Here is a 22,638-nt window from a genome sequence, read left to right on the forward strand (position 1 = left end):
GAAATCCTTCATGTCAGAACACTATGTGGGTTACCTGTGGTAATTTTAAGAACTTCCTTTTTTAATGGAATTTTAAATATCTCAGCTTATAACTAAAGATACTGTCTTAAATATCCTCATATATTTAAAATTAATTTGCTGTCCTTTCAAAGTTCAGGTTCTGAACTATAGCTATATGAATATGTAAAGAGTAGGCAGGTCAAAGACTAAATCACTTTACATCCTTCCTGGTGTGCACCCTCACATGGTTTTATCCGAGAAAAGGGACCAGGCACAGTGGCTCATGCCTGTAATCCCAGCACTTTGGGAGGCCCAGGTGGGCAGATCACTTGAGGTCAGGAGTTTGAGACCAGCCTGGGCAACATGGTGAAACTCTGTCTGTACCAAAAATACAAAAAATAGCCACGCGTAGTGGTGCATGCCTGTGGTCCCAGCTACTTGGGAGGCTGAGTCAGGAGAATCACCTGAACCCAGTGAGCCAAGTCACACCACTGCAGTCTAGCCTGGGTGACAGAGCAAGACTCAGTCTAAAAAAAAAAAAAAAAAAAAATGGCTGAGCACGGTGTCTCACACCAGTAATCCCAGCACTTTGGGAGGCCGAGGCCAAGGCAGGCAGATCATGAGGTCAGGAGATCGAGACCAGCCTGGCCAACATGGTGAAACCCCATCTCTACTAAAATACAAAAAAGTAGTTGGGTATGGTGGCACATGCCTGTAGTCTCAGCTACTCTGGAGGCTGAGGCAGGCAAATTGCTTGAATCTGGGAGGTGAAGGTTGCAGTGAGCCAAGATTGTGGCAACACGCCAGCCTAGTGACAAAGCAAGACTCTGTCTCAAAAAAAGAAAAAATGTCTTACACCCTTCAAATGCATGGTGCCTTGCTCAGCAAACACCCTACCTACTCCCAATTTGGACTAATAACAGCTACTGACCATTTTCAGGGAGAACAGTTTCTACTTTAATCAGACTCTCCTTCTACATCAGGTCTTTTAGAGAGAAGAAAATTATTGAGTTTAGGGATCTGTGAACATCCTCTGGTTCCTGAAAAGCTATTTACAGCCAGGCGCGGTGGCTCGAGCCTATAATCCCAGCACTTTGGGAGGCTGAGGCGGGTGGATCACGAGGTCAAAAATTCGAGACCATCCTGGTCAACATGGTGAAACCCCGTCTCTACTAAAAATACAAAAAAATTAGCTGGGCATGGTGGTGCGTGCCTGTAATCCCAGCTACTCAGGAGGCTGAGGCAGGAGAATTGCCTGAACCCAGGAGGCGGAGGTTGCGGTGAGCCGAGATCGCGCCATTGCACTCCAGCCTGGGTAACAAGAGCGAAGCTCCGTCTCAAAAAAAAAAAAAAAGCTATTTACATTGATTCATTTCACACATAGAATAATAACATCAGAAGCTGCCAGGGAATGACAGTGATGCATTATCCAAGTAGTGTCAGACTAGCTGAATAGAATTGGGGCCTGCCCCTAACTAAGGCTCAGATAAAGTGCAGCTTCTCCTCACCATCCCTGGACTGATTCATTAAAGGGAGGGAAGTTAACCAGAAGGTGGAGAGGTAGATTGAGGAAGGAAATGTACTTAAGCACTCACACATGGCCTCCCTGAACCACCTTATCAAATAGGCCTCTGCTTGTTTCCAGAAGTCATTAAAAGAATGAGATATTGCCAGAGAGAACTTGCCTTGAGAGCCAGGTGGTTTTGAGATCCTTTATTTTTTATTTTATTTTTTGGGGGATGGCCAATCTCCATTTTCTTTTCTTTCCTTTTTTTTTAATTTGTTATTTCCCTAGGTTATTGGGGAAAAGGTGGTGTTTAGTTCATGATTAAGTTCTTTTTTTTTTTTTTTTTTTGAGACAGAGTCTCACTCTGTTGCCAGGCGCCAGGCTTGAGTGCAGTGGTGTGATTTTGGCTGACTGCAACCTCTGTCTCCTGGGTTCAGGCAATTCTCCTGTCTCAGCCTTCCGAGTAGCTGGGACTACAGGCACGCACCACCATGCCCAGCTAATTTTTGTATTTTTAGTGGAGATGGGGTTTCACTATGTTGGCCAAGATGGTCTCGATCTCTTGACCTCGTGATCCACCCGCCTCGGCCTCCCAAAGTGCTGGGATTACAGGCGTGAGCCACCACGCCCGGCTCTTTTTTCTTTTTCTTTTTCTTTTTTAGAATAAAAAACACAACCTCACTGAAGACATGGTTAAGTTCTTTAGTGGTGATTTGTGAGATTTTGGTGCACCCATCACTGCATACAATTTGTAGTTTTTTTATCCCTTGCCCCCTTCCCACCCTCTTCACACTCTTTCCCCCTAATCCCCAAAGTCCACTGTGTCATTCTTTTGTCTTTGCATTTTCATAGCTTAGCTCCCACTTGTGAGTGAGAACATTAGATGATTGATTTTCCATTCTTGAGTTATTTCACTTAGAATAGTCGTCTCCAATTTCATCCAGGTTGCTGAGAATGCCATTAATTTATTCCTTTTTATGGCTGAGTAGTGTTCCATCATATATACATGTATGTGTGTGTATATATATATATATATATATATATATATATATACCACAGTTGCTTTATCCACCTGTTGATTGAAGGGCATGGAAGTCATTATGTGAAAAAGATACTTGCACATGCAAGTTTATAGCAGCACAATTCACAATTGTGAAAACAAGATCCTTTCTTTAATTACCATGTAGGAACACCTTGACTAAGTCCCTAATTTCTCTTTCCTTTAGCTTCCTTATTGTCTAAATGAGAAAACACTGCTGATTTCCCTCATAAATTGCTGTGAGAAATAATAGAAAATGATCAAAGATAATTTCATCTTTACAAAAAAATTGTATGTAAATAATGTTTAATATTTTTGTTAATGACGACTTGATTTCCACCCCCCCCCAGCCCCCGCCCCAGACAGAGTCTTGCTCTGTTGTCCAGGCTGGAGTGTCGTGGTACAATCTTGGCTCATTGCAGTCTCCACCTCCCAGGTTCAAGCAATTCTCCTGCCTCAGCCTCCCGAGTAGCTGGGATTGCATCACTGCCACCATGCCTGTCTAATTTTTGTATTTTTAGTAGAGTCGGAATTTCACCATGTTGGCCAGGCTGGTTTCCTGACCTCGTGATCCACCTGCCTCAGCCTCCCAAAATGCTGGGATTATAGGCATGAGCCATCGCGCATGGAGACTTGATAAATTTTAATAACACTGTAAGGTTAGTGGAGGGGTAGGGGAGGCACAGGTGCAGGCAAGAGGGTACTTGAGGAATCCTACCTTGGACCAGAACACAAAACCATGGAGCCTAAACTGATGTAAATATAAATTTAGAATAGTATCTCCTATTACTAATAGTAAATAGGAAGAATGATATTAGATGACTGATGTTTCAATTATGTTTCTACTAGAAAGTACAAATATTTTGGTCAAATATTAACATGAAAACAGAATATTATTTTGGTCAAATATTAACATGAAACCAGAAGTCAATCATGGCCCACACTTTGGGAGGCCGAGGTGGGAGGTTTGCTTAAGCCTAGGAGTTCAAGTCTAGCCTGGGTAACATGGTTTCTAAAAAAGAAAAAAATTAGCCGGGTATAGGGACACATGCCTGTGGTCCCAGCTTCTCAGGAGGCTAAAGCAGGAGGATGGTTTGAGCCCAGGACATCGAGCCTACAGTGAGCAATTTTGTGCCACTGCTGTACTCCAGCCTGGGTGACAGAGTGAAACCCTGTTTCAAAAACAAAACAGAACAAAAAAATAAAAAGAAGGTAGTCATTATCTTCACTGGCTGTCTTTCAGTTGCCTTCTTTCATGGTGCAGGCAGGATGCTGAGCCCTGTAAATCTCCCACTGGGCTAACTGCTACTTCCTGTAGGTGTGACTGGTCTCCAGCCATGCCTGGGCTTTACCCTCTACGTGTCTGCAGTCAGCTCCCTCTCCCAGTCCCCACACCAACTATATCTCATCTGCACTGTTGCCCTCAAGCCTCCTACTCCACCCCCTCCACCATCCCTCTGCCGATGACTTGCCTCCTGTTGCACACAGAAAATAGAAAATATCAGGATAAACAAGTTCACATGTCTACATACACACACCTACACACAAACCACACAATCAGAGTCTCCTGTGTCTAGACCCACCCTTATCCTTCCATCTTGGTGGCAAGAGATGTTCTCTCCACCTGTTCTCTAGATTCTATCCTCTGCTTTCTCAGGAACCTTGTTTTCCTTTCTGTCCCCATATCCTCAGCCTCTACCTTGCTACTTGCTTTTTCTGATCAGAATATGAATATTCTCAAGTCTCTTCCATCCTTAAAAAAATCTAGAAACTTTCTGCTGCTCGGGTGCAGTGGCTCACACCTGTAATCCCAGTACTTTGGGAGGCCAAGGCAGGCAGACTGCTTGAGGTCAGGAATTCCAGACCAGCCTAGGCAACATGGTGAAACCCCATCTCTACAAATTGTATGAAAATTAGCCAGGTATTGTGGTGTGTGCCTATAGTCCCAGCTACTCAGGAGGCTGAGGTGAGAGAATCACTTGAGCCTAGGAGGTTGAGCTGTGAGTGAGCTGCAGTGAGCTGTGATTTGTGCCATTGCAGTCCTCCAGCCTGGGCAACAGAATGAGACTGTTGAAAAAAAGAAAAAGAAAAAGAAAAAAAAAACCTTTCTCCCTTCACAGTAAAGCTTCTGGGGGTTGGATTTGGAAGAGGCCACAACACTCAGTATCTGAAATGAAGAGGAGAACTGATTGTTTGCTGAGACAAAATAGAGCTGTACTTGTAGACCAAAGTCTCTCCGGGCAAAGCAAACTGTGCATCTTTATATAGGATTTAGGGAACCAACTTAAATCTCACTCCTGCCCCCTGGTCACAGGCCACACTTTGGTTCTTATCTTACGTGGTGTCCCCATAGCACTGCTACACAGCCGCTCCCTCCTTCTTGAAATGCTCCTTATAGTCTCTCTCTGAGACTATAAGGTTTTCCTGGTTTTTTCTTTTTGGTCATGCCTGAGTCTCTGTTATAAGCTTTTCTTAGCACCCCTTCCTTGAAATAATGGTATTCCAACGGTGTCATCCTTCACTATCTTCACTCCAGATTTTTTACCTATCCTGTTACAGCTCATCTACTCTCTGATGGCACCTGCCATTGCATGTTCACTGAATGACTCTCAAATGTTTATCTGCAGCCCAGATCCCTCTACTAAGTGGTAGAGCCACATAACTGGCTACCTACTAGATCTCTCCCACCTTGGGATATGAAAAGCTCCTCCTCTCAGAGAGTATGTCTTGGTATCATCATCTATCCAGCCATCCAATCTGTCTTGCTTTGTCCCTCTCATTTCCCACATCCGCTCAGTGACTAAGCCTGCTCAGCTCTGCTTTACTAACTCCCAGGGGGCTCTGTTGTCTTCCTCTTTACTGCCAATTTTCTCATTATCTCTTGCCTGCATTACAGCAGAAGCCTCCTAATTGATCTCCCTTGTCTAGCCCAGCTTTCATGCAGTCCACAATTTTGATATCTCTAAAATGGTAGTCATGTCACTCTTCTGTTTTAAATCCTTTGATTCTCCCCACCCCCACAACCCCGGCAACATTGCTTTCAGGCAGGAAAAGACTTCTTATAAAGACCCCTGAGATCTAACCCTTGCATTCATTTCCAGTCTTATTTCTGGTATGTCCCCTGCCATCCTCCCACTCCTCTGCGTGAGTCACATTTAGACACCTTGCAGTTCCTCAAATTCAGTGTGCTAATAAAGAGCCCCCACCTTCAACCTGCTGCTCTTGTCCTTGGAAATTCCCATTCCTTGCTGAGCTAGTTCATCTGAAAACTCAGCTCAGCTGCCACTTCCTCTGTGATGACTTCCTGGCCACCCTCATCATCCACAGTCTGACTGAAGTACAATCCTTGGTGTTCCATCTTAGTGCATTCATTATGTTATAATCATTTGACTGCAAAGTCCTTGAGGTTAGGGATGACTATGTTTTTATATCTGTATCCCAAATGCTCCATGCCTAGAGACTTACAGAGGAGGTTCTTGTTAATGTTTGATAAATGAACTGGACTTTTCACTTCATCTAGACTGTAATATTTTATTTTATTAAGAGATAGGCTCTTGTTGTGTTGCCCAGGCTACATTTGCACTACAGGGCTCAATCTATCCTCCTACCTCAGCATCCCAAGTAGCAGGGACTACACGCATGCACCACCAAACCCAGCCTCTAGATTCAACTGCCAGTTTACAAGAAGCATAGAAGATTGTAGACTGTGTTATGTGATACCATAGGGATGTAATCAGTCAAATCTAAATGGAGGAAATTTTGTATAAGCAAACATATACCTTACACTATAAGGGAGAAAACATAAATGGAGAAGGAGCTATCTTAAAAGAGATATCAGGCAATTTCAATGTATGGGACTTTTTTAGATCCTTATTCAAAAAACAACTATGACTCAAATATGAGTCACAATTGTTTCATATAAAATTTATGTTACATAAATTTTATGTTAAATATATTTTACAACAATAAAATAGTTTATCAGGATGGGCACAGTGGCTCACACCTGTAATCCCAGCTATTTGGGAGGCTGAGGCATAAGAATCACTTGAACCCAGAAGGCAAAGGTTGCAGTGAGCCAAGATTACACCACTGAACTCCAGCCTGGGTGACAGAGTGAAACTCTGTCTCAAAAAAAAAAGAAAAGAAAAAGAAATATGAACACTGATTAGGTATTTGAAAATAAGGAATTGTTCATTTTTTAAGATATGATATCATTGTGCTTATCTTTTTTTTTTTTCTTTGAGATGGAGTCTCGCTCTGTTGCCCAGGCTGGAGTGCAGTGGCACAATATCAGCTTACTGCAACCTCTGTCTCCCAAGTTCAAGCGATTCTCCTGCCTCAGGCTCCTGAGTAGCTGGAATTACGAGCACACGCCACCACACCCAGCTAATTTTTTTGTATTTTTAGTAGAGATGAGGTTTCACCAAATTGGCCAGGCTCGCCTCAAACTCCTGACCTCAAGTGATCTGCCTGCCTCATCCTCCCAAAGAGCTGGGATTACAGGCAAGAGCCACTGAGCATGGCCTGTGCTTAGCTTTTTTTTTTTTTTTTTTTTGGCAGAGTCTTGCCATGTTGCCCATGCTGGAGTGCAATGGCACAATCTCGGCTCACTGCAACCTCTGCCTCCCAGGCTCAAGTGATTCTCCTGCCTCAGCCTCCTGAGCAGCTGGAATTACAGGTGCCCACCGTCATGCCCAGCTGATTTTTGTATTTTTAGTAGAGATGGGATTTTACCATGTTGGCCAGGCTACCTCGGCCTCCCAAAGTGCTGGGATTACAGGTATGAGCCACCACACCCAGCCCTGTGCTTATCTTTTAAAGCATTCTTATATTTAGAAATGCATTCCAACATATTTACAGGTGAAATGATGTGTCTGGGATTTGTTTCAAAATCATCTGGGGGAAGGAAGTGAATGGGCATATAGTTGAAATTAGATTGGCCATGAGCTGATAATTATTGCAGCTGAGTGATGTGTACATGGCAGTTCATTATGCTATTCTGCCAACTTTTGTTTATACTTAAAATTTTTATGGTAAAATCTTTTTTTTCTTTTTTGCGACTGATTCTCACTGTGTCACTCAGGCTACAGTGCAGGAGCACCATCTCTGTTTACTGCAACCTCCTCCTCCCAGGTTTAAGTGATTCTCCTGCCTCAGCCTCCCAAGTAGCTGGGACTACAGGCACCTGCCACCATACCCAGCTAATTTTTTTGTATTTTTAGTAGGGACTGGGTTCCACCATGTTGGCCAGGCTGGTCTCAAACACCTGACCTCAAGTGATTCGCCCACCTCAGCCTCCCAAAGTGCTGGCATTACAGGCATGAGCCACCACCTCTGGCCTGATAAAATCTTTTATTGTTGTAAAATATATTTAACACAAAACTGACCATTTTAACTTTTTCAGTACAGTTAGTTCAGTGGCATTTAAGTACTTCATGTTGTTGTGCAACTATTGCTGCCATTCATCTCCAGACTTCTCATCTTCCCAAACTGAAATTCTGTATCACTTAAACAGTAGCTCCTCATTCTCCTCTCCCTGCTGCTCCTGACAACAACCACTCTATGCTGTCTCTATGAATTTGACTACTTTAGGTAACTTATATAAGTGGAATCCTTCAATATTTGTCCGTTAGTGTCTGGCTTCTTTCACTTAGTTTTCAAGCTCATCCATGTTGTAGCATGTATTAGAATTTCATTCCTTTTTAAGGCTGAATAATAACCTGCTATATGTATATACCACATTTTATTGATCTATTCATCTTTCAAAAATTGATATTTGGGTTGCTTTCAAAACAGTTTTTAAGTTCCTTCCTGGAGGTATCCCATAATGAATGTTCTTATAAATGAGATATATTGATGATGGTTATCTTGCTGAGGAACTGATGTAGAATTTCTAATTTCTATAGACATCAGATCCCAAAGGCTTTAGAGTTTTTGAACAGCTACACTCCACACAACCCCAGGAAGTGCCGTAGACTGCAGAGGAGGAGGTGAAAATGTATAAGCACAGGGAAAGGAAGTTAACAGTTGCTGTTTAGGATTATTCAGAAAAGCTCTTGCTCTCACTGGCCTCTCTTACCTCCCAGGCAGCTTTTCTATTTCCGGAGCATCCCTACAGTTATTTCTAACCCGTGTATCCCTGCCAACTTTATTTTTACCCTAAGCTCAGGAACTACTTTTCATCAGTTTTATGCCAGAAGTTAATGTGTCACATATGAATACAAAAACAAAAAACAAACCAAAAAAAACCCTCTCATCTCCTCCTACTGGAGATAAGCCAAATTAGGGCAGAAGCCAAACCAGAAAAAATTTAAATCAAATATTAATCTGAAATATGTTTGTTTTTTTAGACTGGGTCTCACCATGTTGCTCAGGCTGGTCTTGAACTCCTGGATTCAAGCAATCCTCCCACCTTGGCTTTTCAAAGCTGGGATTACAGGCATGAGCCACCACACCTGACAAATATGTTTTTATTCTTCTGGTTTTCAGAATTATCCTTAATCATCTTGAGGAAAAATAGTAGACAGAAAATTAAAATTTAACCCTTCTAGTAATTTGAATAAAGAAAATACAGTGGTGAAAGGAGACATATTTCAAGGAAAAATGACTTTGTGAAGAGGAAAGGTGAAATAGTTGGAAATATTGGAAACAAAAACCCCAAATCGGAAGAGAGAAAAAAAGAATTCTAAGATGATGGGTCTGGCTTGAGAAAGCCTCCATCTTCCCATTCCAGAAGTCTGGGCCAAGTGTACTCCTTATCAGTAAGGGAAGGTATCACTATGGAGGACCAGTGATGTCTTGTGTGGGATGGGGCAGGTGGCGGGGCGGGGAGGGGGTGGCGTGGAGCAGAGCAGAGTGGTATCTTATTTTAGATTAAGCTTGAGGTATTGGGAACTCAGGAGGCATTAGTTCTGGGATCAGTTTGGAATTTTAGATATGTTCTAGAATGAACCACATACGGTTTAGTTTGTTCTGCTATGTGGTCCAATCTCCAGAACGTATCCTTCCACTGTTATCACACAACTTAGATTACCATAGCTGTATAAGAAGGACTAAAATGAGGTAGACTGATTTTTCCACTTCATTCTTTCTTTTCAAAATTGTTTTATCTATTCTACTTCCTTTGCCTTTACTAGCTATAGCCTTCCAATTCATGAACTGGATGGTGATGCTGAGTTCTTCTAGATACTTGCTGATTTCCTATCTGGTTGTTCTCTCAATTGTTGAGAGAGGTGTGTTGAGGTCTCCAACTGTAATTGTAGATTTGGCTATTTCTCCTTTTGGTTCTGTCAGCGTTTGCTTTCACAAATGTGTAACTCTTGTTTGATGCACACATTTAAGATTGCTACGTTTTCTTGGTGACAACCCAAGTTGGAAAAAAATTAAAAAGACAAAAAAGATTGCTGTGTTTTCTTAGATTGACCCTTTTATCATTACATAATGTCTTTTGTGTCTCTGGTAATTTTCTCTGCTCTGAAGTCTATTTAATATTGTAGCCATTCCAGCTTTCCTTTCATCGTTCGCATTCTATTTAACTTTTTCCATTCTTCTACTTTCCACCAGTCTATATAGTTGCATTTGAAGTGAGTTTCTTTTAGATAGCATGTAGTTGAGTCATGTTTTTTTAATACACTCTGCTAGCCTCTGTATTTTAATTGATATATGTAGACTTTTTATTTTATTTTGTGTTGAAGTCTTGCTCTGTCACCCACGCTGGAGTACAGTGGTGTGATCTTGGCTCACTGCAACCTCTGTCTCACAGGTTCAAGCAATTCTCCTGCCTCAGCCTCCAGAGTAGCTGGGACCACAGGCATGCACCACTGCATTTGACTAAGTTTTTGTATTTTTAGTAGAGACGGTGTTTCACCATGTTGGCCAGGCTGGTCTTGAACTCCTGACCTCAGGTGATCTGCCTGCCTCAGCCTCCCAAAGTGTGGGATTACAGACGTGAGCCACCATGCCTGGCCAAGTGGTATATGTAGACTTTTTCTACCTCATATTTTTATTGATATGTTAGGGCTTATACTTGCGATTTGTTTTTTGTATACTGTGTTTTGTCTCTGCTTTACTTTTCCTTCCTTCCTGTGGACTACTGAACTTTATTAGAATTCCATTTGTATTTCTCAATAATGGCTTTTTAAACTCTATAGTGTTTTTTAGCTGGGCACAGTGACTCATACCTGTAATCTCAGCACTTTGGGAGACTGAGGTAGATCATTTGAGGTCAGAAGTTCAAGACCAACCTTGTCAACATGGTGAAACTCTGTCTCTACTAAAAATACAAAAAAAAAAGGCTGGGCATGGTGCTGCATGCCTCTAATCCCAGCTGTTTGGGAGGCTGAGGTAAGAAAATTACTTGAACTCAGGAAGCGGAAGTTGCAGTGAGCTGAGATTACATCACTGCACTCCAGCCTGGGGAACAGTGAGATTCTGTCTCAAAAAATAAATAAAATAAAACAAAATATATAGTACTTTTGAGTGTATCTCTTTGTATAGCATTTTTAATGGTCGCTATAGGTGTTTTGGGTTTTTTGGGTTTTTTTGTGTGTGGGGGGTGGTTTTCAGGTAGGATCTCACTCTGTTGCACAGGCTGGAGTGCGGTGGCATTATCATAGCTCACTGCAGCATCAATCTACTGGGCCCAAGGTATCCTCCCACTTCAGCCTCCAGAGTAGCTGGGACCACAGGTGCACACCACCATGCCCAACTAATTTTTTTTATTTTTAGTAGAGACAAGGTCTTGCTTTGTTTCCCAGGCTGGTCTCAAACTCCTGAACTCAAGCGATCCACCCAACTTGACCTCCCAAAGTGCTGGGATTACAGGTATGAACTACCATGCCCAGCCAACTCTAGTTGTTTTATATACACACAAATACGCACACGTACACATCATCATAGTCTACTGATGTTATTATTTTTTTTTTTTTTTACCAAGTTTTCTGACTAAGACTGCCTCTTTCCTGGTCTTTTGACTAGAGAGAACAAGGCTTTGTTTTTTGTTGGTGGTGGTGGTGGTGGTTTTTTTGAGACTGAGTCTCGCGCTGTCACCCAGGCTGGAGTGCAGTGGCACAATCTCGACTTACTGCAACCTCCGCCTCCCAGGTTCAAGCAATTCTCCTGCCTCAGCCTCCCAAGTAGCTGCAACTACAGGCACATGCTGCCACACCCAGCTAATTTTTGTATTTTTAGTAGAGATAGCGTTTCACCGTGTTGGCCAGGCTGGTCTTAATCTCCTGACCTCATGATCCGCCCGCCTTGTCCTCCCAAAGTGCTGGGATTACAGGCGTGAGCCCCCACTACTGGCCTGCTGGGGTTTTTGTCTGTACACATTGGTATTTCTAGGTTGACAGCTGCTTCAGCTCCAATTCTGGGATATATGTGGCAAAAAGAAAACCCAGGGAACTCATCACCATGTCAGTTCTTGTGTATTGAGGTCCCCAGCCAGTATGCCAGTTTTCCCTCTACCTGTCAAAGTCTTCTTAAGTTTATTTTATATATAATGTCAAAGGTTTTTAGTTGCACTTAGTGGGAGACAAAAGGAGAGGTACATCCACTCCATTTTCCTTCCTGGTTTTATTTTTGACCTAAGATGGAATTTTAAGTTGAATTTTCTCTCTTTTTAAAAAAACCACGGCTGGGCGTGGTGGCTCAAGCCTGTAATCCCAGCACTTTGGGAGGCCGAGGCGGGTGGATCACAAGGTCAAGAGATCGAGACCAACCTGGTCAACATGGTGAAACCCCGTCTCTACTAAAAATACAAAAAATTAGCTGGGCATGGTGGTGCGTGCCTGTAATCCCAGCTACTCAGGAGGCTGAGGCAGGAGAATTGCCTGAATCCAGGAGGCGGAGGTTGCGGTGAGCCGAGATCGCGCCATTGCACTCCAGCCTGGGTGACAAGAGCAAAACTCCGTCTCAAAAAAAAAAAAACTATTCTAAATATACCTGTGACACTGACTCAGCCCACTGGATCCAGCCTTGGAATTTACCCCAGAGGAAGTAGGTTCATGGCTGGACTGTCATGGAGTTTCAGGCCAGTGCCTTTATGCTGCACACTCATCTTTTTCCCTGTGTCTTTCATTTATTTTCCTTTGTTTTCATTGAGCTGCTTTGAGTGGAGACTTCTCAGCCACAAGATGGTGCCCCAGAGTAGTTCAAGATAGGTTTTTCTGCTCTTCCTTGGGCCCTGTCTTTAATATATTATTAGTAAACTCAAAGCCATTTATCTGAACCAGGATATAGCTATGAAGACCCAACTATATTTATCTTTAAGCCATGTTTTCCCAGTTGCCTGGAAACTTAAGCAATCAGTATCAGAAATGGTTTTTGTTTGAAATTTTTTTATAATTGTATTATTATTGTTATTGTTATTTAGAGACGGGGGTCTTGCTGTGTTGCCCAGGCTGGTCTTGAACTCCTGGCCTCAAGCAGTCCTCTTGCCTATGTCTCCTAAAGTGCTGGATTACAGGCCTGAGCCACCACACCCAGCCTATGTCTTTTGAGCTATTTGAATCCATGAATCAAAGTTTACTAGTGTAGATGTTTGCTTTCGATTACTATCCCAACTTGTAAAACAGCTTATAATATTATGTTTGAAAATACATAGAATAGCTGCCTTTGCCATGTCTACTGTGAGAATGAATACCATTCTCAGCAATCAGACCGTCGACATTCCGGTAAATGGTGACATTACTCTCAAGGGACACACAGTTATTGTGAAAGGCCCCAGAGGAACCCTGCAGAGGGACTTCAATCACATCAATGTAGAACTCAGCCTTCTTGGAAAGAAAAAAAAGAGGCTCTGGGTTGACAAATGGTGGGGAAACAGAAAGGAACTAGCTGCTGTTCAGACTATTTGTAGTCATATACAGAACATGATCACAGGTGTTATATTGGGCTACCCTTACAAGATGAGGTCTTGCATGCTCACTTCCTCATCAACATTGTTATCTACGAGAATGGGTCTCTGGTTGAAATCTGAAATTCCTTGGATGAAAAATATATCCGCAGGGTTCGGATGAGACCACATGTTGCTTGTTCAATATCTCAAGCCCTGAAAGATGAATTAATTCTTGAAGGAAATGACATTGAGCTTGTTTCAAATTCAGAGGCTTTAATTCAGCAAGCCACAACAGTTAAAAACAAGGGAATTAGGAAAATTTTGGATGTCATCTATGTCTCTGAAAAAGGAACTGTTCAGCAGGCTAATGAATAAGATCTAAGAGTTGTCCAGCTACGGAAACAAGATGCCAGATGATTCCTAAGACCTATTTGTGATACTTAAATGATGTAAAAGACCTATTGATTTGGAAAATAAAAATAAAAATACATAGAACAGAAAGACTGGTAAATAGACATTAACAATCTTTGAGTAGTGAGCTGTGAGTGGTTTGTTCTTTCATTTTTCAAGTTTTCAAATATGAGCTACTTTATGATGGATGAAAATAGATGTTGGGCATATTCTTCAGCTAACTATAAAATATTTATTAACGGAAAAAAAGAAAATATTTATGACCCATCCAATAGTGTAGAGCCAGGATATGTTTTCTTAGTCTTAATAGTTACATAAGAAAATATTGGGGGGCTGGGCACGGTGGCTCATGACTGTAATCCCAACACTTTGGGAGGCCGAGGTGGGTGGATCACCTGAGGTCAGGAGTTTGAGACCAGCCTGGCCAACATGGTGAAACCCTCTCTCTACTAAAAATACAAAACTTAGCCGGGCGTGGTCACAGGCACCTGTAATCCAAGGTATTTGGGAGGCTGAGGCAGGATAATCGCTTGAACCTGGGAGGCGGAGGTTGCAGTGAGCCGAAATTGTGCCACTGCACTCCAGCCTTAGTGACAAAAAAAAGGGGGGTACTCCCTTACTAAAGGCAGGGACCATGGCTTAAAATTCTGTGGCCGTGATATCCACTATATGCCTTACACATAGAGAGGTCTAGGAAATAACTGCTTGAGCACAGAAACCAGTACTCCTAGCTTTGATGGAAAGAACTGTATTTGACTAGTTGTAAGTCTTTGGGTTTGGTGTCCTTAAGGTAATTACCTGCTTGAGCATTAGCTCATATGAAGTGGGCAAGTTGTGTCTATTCTTTTTTTTTTTTTTTTTTTTTTTTTTTATTTAAGAGATGGTGTCTCACCCAGGAGTGCAGTGGTGTAATTGTAGCACTGTAGACTTGAACTCCTCAAACAGCCCTCCTGCCTCAGCCTCTCAGGTAGCCAAGACCACAGGTGCATGCCACTATGCCTGGCTAATTTTTATTTATTTTTTAAATTTATTTATTCATTTATTTTTTTGAGATGGAATCTTGCTCTGTCACTCAGGCTGGAATGCAGTGGTGCGGTCTCAGCTTACTGCAACCTCTGCCTTTTGTGTTCAAGCAGTTCTTCTGACTCAGCCTCTTGGTAGCTGGGATTAACAGGTTTGCACCACCATGCCCAGCTAATTTTTTGTGTTTTTAGTAGAGACAGGGTTTCACCATGTTGGCCAGGCTAGTCTCAAACTCCTGACCTCAAGTGATCCATCCACTTTAGACTTCCAAAGTCCTGGGATTACAGGTGAGAGGCACCGTACCTGGCTTAATTTTTTTTTAATAGAGATGGGGTCTGGCTATGTTGTCCAGCCTGGTCTAAAACTTCTGGCTTCAAGCAGTCCTTCAGTCTCAGCCTCCCACAGTGCTAAGATTACAAATGTGAGCTGCCATACCCAGCCCATTCTATGTCTTAACTGTAGAACTAATAATTTGGGATAAAAGTCCAGGCGCAGTGGCTCATGCCTGTAATCCCAGCACTTTGGAAGGCCAAAGCAAGCAGATCACAAGGTCAGGAGTTCAAGACCAGCCTGGCCAACATAGTGAAACCCCATCTATACTAAAAATATAAAAATTAGCCGAGCATGGTGGTGCATACCTGTAGTCCCAGCTACTCGGGAAGCTAAGGCAGGAGAATTGCTTGAACCCAGGAGACAGAGGCTGTGGTGAACCAAGATTGCATCACTGCCCTCTGGCCTGGGCAACAGAGCAAGACTTTGACTCAAAATAATAATAATAATAATTAGGGATTTTAAAAAGCCAATTTTTAGGCCAGGCACGGTGGCTCACGCCTGTAATCCCAGCACTTTGGGAGGCTGAGGCGGGTGGATCACAAGGTCAAGAGATCGAGACCATTCTGGTCAACATGGTGAAACTCTGTCTCTACTAAAAATACAAAAAATTAGCTGGGCATGGTGGCGTGTGCCTGTAATCCCAGCTACTTGGGAGGCTGAGGCAGGAGAATTGCCTGAACCCAGGAAGCGGAGGTTGTGGTGAGCCGCTGAGATCACGCCATTGCACTCCAGCCTGGGTAACAAGAGCAAAACTCCGTCTCAAAAAAAAGCCAATTTTTGTCTTATAATAATAATAAAAATAATAATTAGGGATAAAAAGCCAATTTTTGTCTTATAAGGGATAAGAAAATAATTTTTGTCCTGTAATAATAATAATAATAATAATTAGGGATGAAAAAACAATCTTTGTCTTATTAGGGATAAGACAAATAATAATAATTAGGGATTTAAAAGCCAGTTTTTGTCCACTCATTGCTAATCTTATTGTTTCCTTACAGACAAAAATTCATTATCAGTCCAAAGCATTAAACAGTAATATTTTTAAAATTCAGCTGGCCAGGCGTGATGGCTCACTCCTGTAATCCCAGCACTTTGGGAGGCTGAGGCAGGTGGATCACGAGGTGAGGAGTTCAAGACCAGCCTGGTCAACATGGTGAAACCCCTTCTCTACTAATAATACAAAAATTAGCCGGGTGTGGTGGCACGCACCTGTAGTCCCAGCTACTCAGGAGGCTGAGGCAGAAGAATCACTTGAACCTGGGAGGCAGAGGTTGCAGTGAGCCGAGATTGCATCACTGCACTCCAGCCTGAGTGACAGAGCAAGACTGTCGCAAAAAAAAAAAAAAAAAAAAAAAAAAGAGGCTGGGCAGAGTGGCTCACTCTGTAATCCCAGCACTTTGGGTGGCCAAGGGAGGCGGATTACGAGGTCAAAAGACCGAGACCATCATGGCCAACCTGATGAAACCCAGTTTCTGCTAAAAATACAAAAATTAGCCAGGCGCGGTGGCTCAAGCCTGTAATCCCAGCACTTTGGGAGGCCGAGGAGGCTGGATCATGAGGTTGAGAGATCGAGACCATCCTGGTCAACATGGTGAAACCCCATCTCTACTAAAAATACAAAAAACTCGCTGGGCGTGGTGGCGCGTGCCTGTAATCCCAGCTACTTAGGAGGCTGAGGCAGGAGAATTGCCTGAGTCCAGGAGGCGGAGGTTGCGGTGAGCCGAGATCGCGCCATTGCACTCCAGCCTGGGTAACAAGAACGAAACTCCATCTCAAAAAAAAAAAAAAAAAAAAAAAATACAAAAATTAGCTGGCATGGTGGTGCACGCCTGTAGTTCCAGCTATTCAGGAGGCTGAGGCAGGAGAATCGCTTGAACCCAGGAAGCAGAGGTTTCAGTGAGCCCAGATTGTGCCACTGCATTCCAGCCTGGCAACAGAGCAAGATTCTGTCTAAAATAAATAAATAAATAGGAATTCAGTCCTTGCTAATTCATTATTAGATCATCAGAGTCTACATGTATATTTGATATAACAGGTACTAATGTAATATTTGATACTGGTTTAAATAAATGAATTAATTTTATTGATACAGGACTTTAAATAATGTCCTGAAAATCTACAGAGGAGGAACTCATGAGTAAAGAGGAGCTAGACTATAATGAATACTTTTTCTAACCAAGACCCAAGAAAATTAAGGATTTCTGTAAGACCTTTCAACTTGTGATTTTTGTGGGCCCAGTAATTCTTATGAATTAAAGATCTTTTATAGTTCTGATACATGATTATATAACACATTATAAGTTTTTCAGCTTTTGTTTTACTTAGTAATATCCATTTATAGCTTAGTTTAATAGTTGGTACATGAAAGTAATTTATGTATTTTTCCTTATGAAAAATTGAGTATGGGCAAGCTCACCAAAGTAGCAGATTTCTAAAAACCCAAGTCTAGACCTTTGAGGAGTTCATGTGCACACAAGCCAGTGCAAAGTAGAGAGAATAGGGATAAAGTAACTGGCTGGAAAGTAGCTATAGGGTAGAAATCAACAGATCTTTAGTAGAAAAGGGATTTTAATGAAAGGTGGATTAAGTCATGTCTAGTCTAATCATTTACAGATTTAAAAAGAAGTAGAATCCTTTGTTCAAATCAAAACTTTTGCAGAATACCAATATTATAAATATATAAAGGTTGGGCTGTTTGGGTTGAAACAAGGTTTGACATGTATAGGAAACAAAATGCCATCCCTCTTGAGCCTCTCTATCTCTGTTCTAGTGGGCCCTAGGGAGTACAGTTTAAAACAGCTGAACTAGATGGGGTGTAGTGGCTCACAACTGTAATCCCAGTGCTTTGGGGGGCCAAGGCAGGAGAATTTCTTGAGGCCAGACACTGAAGACCAGCCTGGGCAGCAGAGTGAGATCCTCTCTCTACCAAAAAAAAAAAAAAAAAAAAATTAGCCAGATGTGGCACACATCTGTGTTCCCAACTACTCAAGAGGCTGAAGTGGGAAGATTGCTTGGGCCCAGGAATTCAAGCCTGCAGTGAGCTATGATCGTACCTGTGCACTCTAGTCTGAACAACAGAATGAGACCCTGTCCCTCCCACAAGAAAAGAAAAACCCCTCTGCAATGTAGCCTGACAAATAGGAAATACTAGACATTAATATGTAATAGGGAAGCATTTTCTTCAGGCTTTCAAAGATGTGAAATTGTTATGGACTGTTTTCTTACCCCTTACCAGAAAAGAGTGCTTCACCATTGAGGTGCCTGCTAGAAAAATCACTCTACTTATTTGAGAGTCTTCCCTTGACCTTTTGGGATGCTGGCTTTGTGTTTTTTAGCTCTTGAATGTCGTCTCTCAACTAGCCAAACAGAATCTGCGACTGCTGGTCCTAGGCCGGAAGCATATGCTAAGAAAGAGTTCCCAGTGGAGAAAGGATGAGATGGAAGAGGTACAAAAGCAAGCCCGCTGTTTTTTTGCTGATAACATGTAAGTGTTGGAGGTTACAGGTGAATTGCATTGTGCTCCAGACATCCGCCTGTTAGTTACCTAATTTAAAACCTATTTTTTAAATGCATGTGTATATGTATACTCACTCTCATAAAAAAAAAAAAAAAAAAGATTTGAGACAACTTATGAAACTACAGTTTCTTCTAAAAAGAAAAAACACTACAGTTTCCATGGCAGGATAAACTTAGATGAGGAAATCAGGATAAAGGAGAAGTCGGGGGAAGATGAGTCAGGAGTGAGATTAGTACACAGAATATATAAGATCCTAAGTAGATCATTTAGCAAATACTTGACAAACAGGAGCACCTTCTATGTTCTGGAGAAAGACAGTGAAAAAGACAAAGTCCCTGCCCTCTTAGAATTTACAATAAAAAGATAAACAAATAAACAGATAATGTCATTCCAGGTAGTGATCAATAGTATGGTGACAATAAAGCAAGGTAGATAGAAAGAGTTTAGGTAAGGGATAGTCAGAGGGTAGTGAATGGGGTGGTCAAAAACAGCCTTTCTGAGGGGGACAAATTCAGTGAGGAGTGAGTTGAGAAAGGGGGAGGGGTAGTGGGAAGAACATCCCAAATAACAAGAAGTATTTAAAAAGCCCTGAGGCAGGCATAAGCTTGGCATGTGTTTGAGGAAAGCAAGAAGTCCAGTTCAGCTATAAGAGCAAGAGGGAAAGTAATAAATTCTGAGATTAGAGAGAAGGCAGAGACCACAACACAGATGATCTTGAGGGTCCTGGTAGATAAGCAAGAGGCCTAGATTTTATTCTAAATATAAGGAGAAAATTGCTCTTGGGCTGCAGCTTACCTGGAAGCCAAAGGAACATGATAAACATGGTCACTAACAAAACCTGCAGTGGGCCAGCCACGGTGGCTAATGCCTACAATCCCAGCACTTTGGGAGGCCAAGGCAGGCGGATCACTTGAGGTCAGGAGTTTGAGACCAGCCTGGCCAACATAGCGAAACCCCACCTCTACTAAAAATACAATTAGTCTGGTGTGGTGGCACACACCTGTAGTCCCAGCTACTCGGGAGGCTGAGGCAGCAGAATCACTTGAACCTGGGAAGCAGAGATTGCAGTGATCCAAGATCTCCCCACTGCACTCCAGCCTGGATTACAGAGTGAGACTCTGTCTCAAAAAAAAAAAAAAACTGTTTAACTACCTACAGTAGCCATAAAGTAAGAAGAAAACAGCTAATTAGGAGAAGCACAATCCACAACAGCACATACAAACTCTTAATTTACATTGAGGTTTTCATATTGTTTATGCTAACAAAACTTTATTTCCAACTTTGCTTAGATAGTGTGTATGCCTCAAACCCAAATCTAGGTTTCACTAGTCTGAATGTGACAACTTCAAGATTGTCAGTATTCCCCAAATCATTTATTATTTTAAAAGTACAGTGGCTCTCAATGCATAAAGCAAGGGGGAAGCTAATGTCTCAGCCAGTTCGCAAACTACATCCCTTCTTTAGGCTGGAAGATGGTGCTTCCATTTCTCTAAAAAGCAGGAGACCTCATGGCAACATTGACAGTAAGATTTCAGGCTTGGGAATTAGTTTACCAAGGTTGAGATCATGGCCCTGCCACTCCCGGTCTGGGAAAGGTTTTTCCTTTCTGTGTGTCTTCCTTATCTCCTGTGTAACTTTTATGGGGTTGTTTTAAGGATTAAATAAGATAATATGTGTAAACAACTCATGTAAAACTCTTGGCACAGCACCAAGTACATGGAAAACATGTATGTTAGTCACTATCATGATTGTTATTATTTTTCTTATATGGAAGAATTAGATAAATTTGAAGTGTTAGGACCAAGAAGCCTGTTGGAAAGTGGTCTCACTGCTTGGTTTGGGGTCTATATTTATTGCATCAGCTGAAGTTCCAAAGTCAGTTATAACGATCGATTCACTGACCTTCTGTGGCTTTGGATTTGAATATTTAAATACTTAACACCAAATTTGTTTTCCACTAATGTGCCAAAGAAGCTTTTCAAACGTACACTAGAGAAAATAGTATAGTGAATAGTGAGTCCGCATGTAACTGTCACCCAACTCCAACAATTACCATCATTTTGCTATTTTTGTTCCATAAACCCCACACATTTTTTCTTTTTCTTCTTTCCTGGAGAGTTATAAGGCAGAATTTGTCATTTTATAATTTCACTTGAAATACTTCAGGATAAAGTAAATTTTAAATGGTCCTATGTAAGATCATTTGAATCAAGGTATAGGGCAAATCACAAGTTGCAGTCTGAATCTCCTAAAGCAAGGTTGTTACTGTCATTTTTACAGCACATTTATTAAAATGATAAATGCTGGCCAGGTGCAGTGGCTCACGCCTATAATCCTAATAAATCACAAGGTCAGGAGTTCAAGACTAGCTTGGCCAACATGGTGAAACCCCATCTCTACTAAAAATACAAAAAATTAGCTGAGTATAGTGGCGGGCACCTGTAATTCCAGCTACTCTGGAGGCGAAGGCAGGAGAATCGCTTGAACCCAGGAGATGGAGGTTGCAGTGAGCTGAGACTGTACTGCACTCTAGCCTGGGCAGCAGAGCAAAACTCCATCTCAAAAAATAAAATAAAATAAAATAAAATGATAAGTGCTGTGGTTGATGGTCTGTTGGAGGCCCTGAGTCACTAGCTCTTACCAAAGAAAATGATTTTGGGTGCTGATCCAGGTGACTGTCTAGAAGATGCTCTGAAATACCAGTTCAGCTTTAGGGGCAGCCAGTTATTTGGTGGCTTGTAAAAGTCTCATCCTGTCCTAGTAGTATTTTGGGTGTTTCTTGAATTTGGGTGAAGAGAGTGGGGAAAGGGTATGCTCTGTGGTAGATAAGGCAAATAGGAAAAATGCCCAAAGAGAAGCAACTTTTGAGTGTGAGGAGAGCATTGTTAGAATTCATCGTTCTAGTGGAAGAGCCCAGTGAGCTGTGAGACTCCCAGGCATTAGCATTTCGTTCCCCTCAGCTTTCCATCTGTGTTCTAGATAGTATTGCTTGCCAGCCAAAGACTTCCAGGTGGTTCTTAAGTATCACTAGGATCCTGTTGGTCAAGAATTCAGTCACCTCCAAGACAAGTAAGTAAAAAGCATGGTGAAAAACGCTGTCCTCTGCCTCTTCAGCTGTGCTTGATTGTGTCCTTTCTTATGCCTGGTTCAGCTCAAAAGATGATCCATTCCTTCTGTATGCCACACTGCACTCCGGAAATCACTGCAAGTTTATCACAAACGACCTGATGCGGGACCACAAGGCCTGTCTGCCTGATGCCAATACCCAACGCCTGTTTTTTAAGTGGCAGCAGGGACATCAGCTGGCAATTATAAATGGGTTTCCAGGATCAAAACTAACCTTTCAGGTAATGGTATCTGTTCTCTATGTAATATTAACAGAGTCAAGTATACAGTAGGAATGTGGCATAGAAAAAGAGTGTCAACTGATTAAAGGTTCTAAATGCTTTATTTTTCTCAGTTTTAGGTTAATATTTGAAACTAGCCAGTTCCTAGAAAGAATCTGCTAGAGGTGAAGTTTTCATAGGCCAACCCCAAATTAATTAAAACATTTAGGATGTCATCAACTGTGACTTCAATTATGTCATAAATTATGACTTCTTATGTTTTTTTATTTTTGTTTATTTGCAATAGCTCAAATTCCTTATAGTTTGTTATACTTCTGCTAATTCATTTTTCCTGTTTAATTCATTTCTATGACACAGTCTCAATTGACTTGTCCTTTGACTCTAGTTAAGAGATCTATAATATAAGGATGCATCTTGTGTGAAAGCAAAAGGAGAGAATCCAAAGTAAGTTATTACAGAAAAGTACACTGCCCCGTGGTATAATAAATATGTTTCAGTGATCAAAAAATATTGGCCAGGTGTGGTGATTCACGCCTATAATCCCAGTACTTTCAGAGACCAAGACGAGTAAATCGCCGGAGGTCAGGAGTTGAAGATCAGCTTGGCCAACACGGAGAAACCTCG

The 22,638-nt window shown here is 41.9% G+C and overlaps 1 protein-coding gene and 1 pseudogene across 5 annotated transcripts in view; both read left to right on the forward strand.

Annotated features, from left to right (window-relative positions):
- Positions 1-22,638, forward strand: part of PRORP (protein only RNase P catalytic subunit) — a 165,496-nt gene that overhangs the window by 139,568 nt on the left and 3,290 nt on the right. For all 5 annotated transcript variants that reach the window (XM_074393352.1, XM_074393353.1, XM_003924208.3 and 2 more), the window contains 2 exons: positions 18,486-18,634; positions 21,819-22,014. In XM_074393352.1, coding sequence (XP_074249453.1) covers positions 18,486-18,634; positions 21,819-22,014 — 345 coding nt within the window. The remainder of the gene's footprint in view (positions 1-18,485; positions 18,635-21,818; positions 22,015-22,638) is intronic.
- LOC141582633 (large ribosomal subunit protein uL6 pseudogene) lies at positions 12,336-15,626 on the forward strand (annotated as a pseudogene).

Source organism: Saimiri boliviensis, chromosome 2 (assembly GCF_048565385.1).
Source record: "Saimiri boliviensis isolate mSaiBol1 chromosome 2, mSaiBol1.pri, whole genome shotgun sequence".
Taxonomy (NCBI): domain Eukaryota; kingdom Metazoa; phylum Chordata; class Mammalia; order Primates; family Cebidae; genus Saimiri; species Saimiri boliviensis.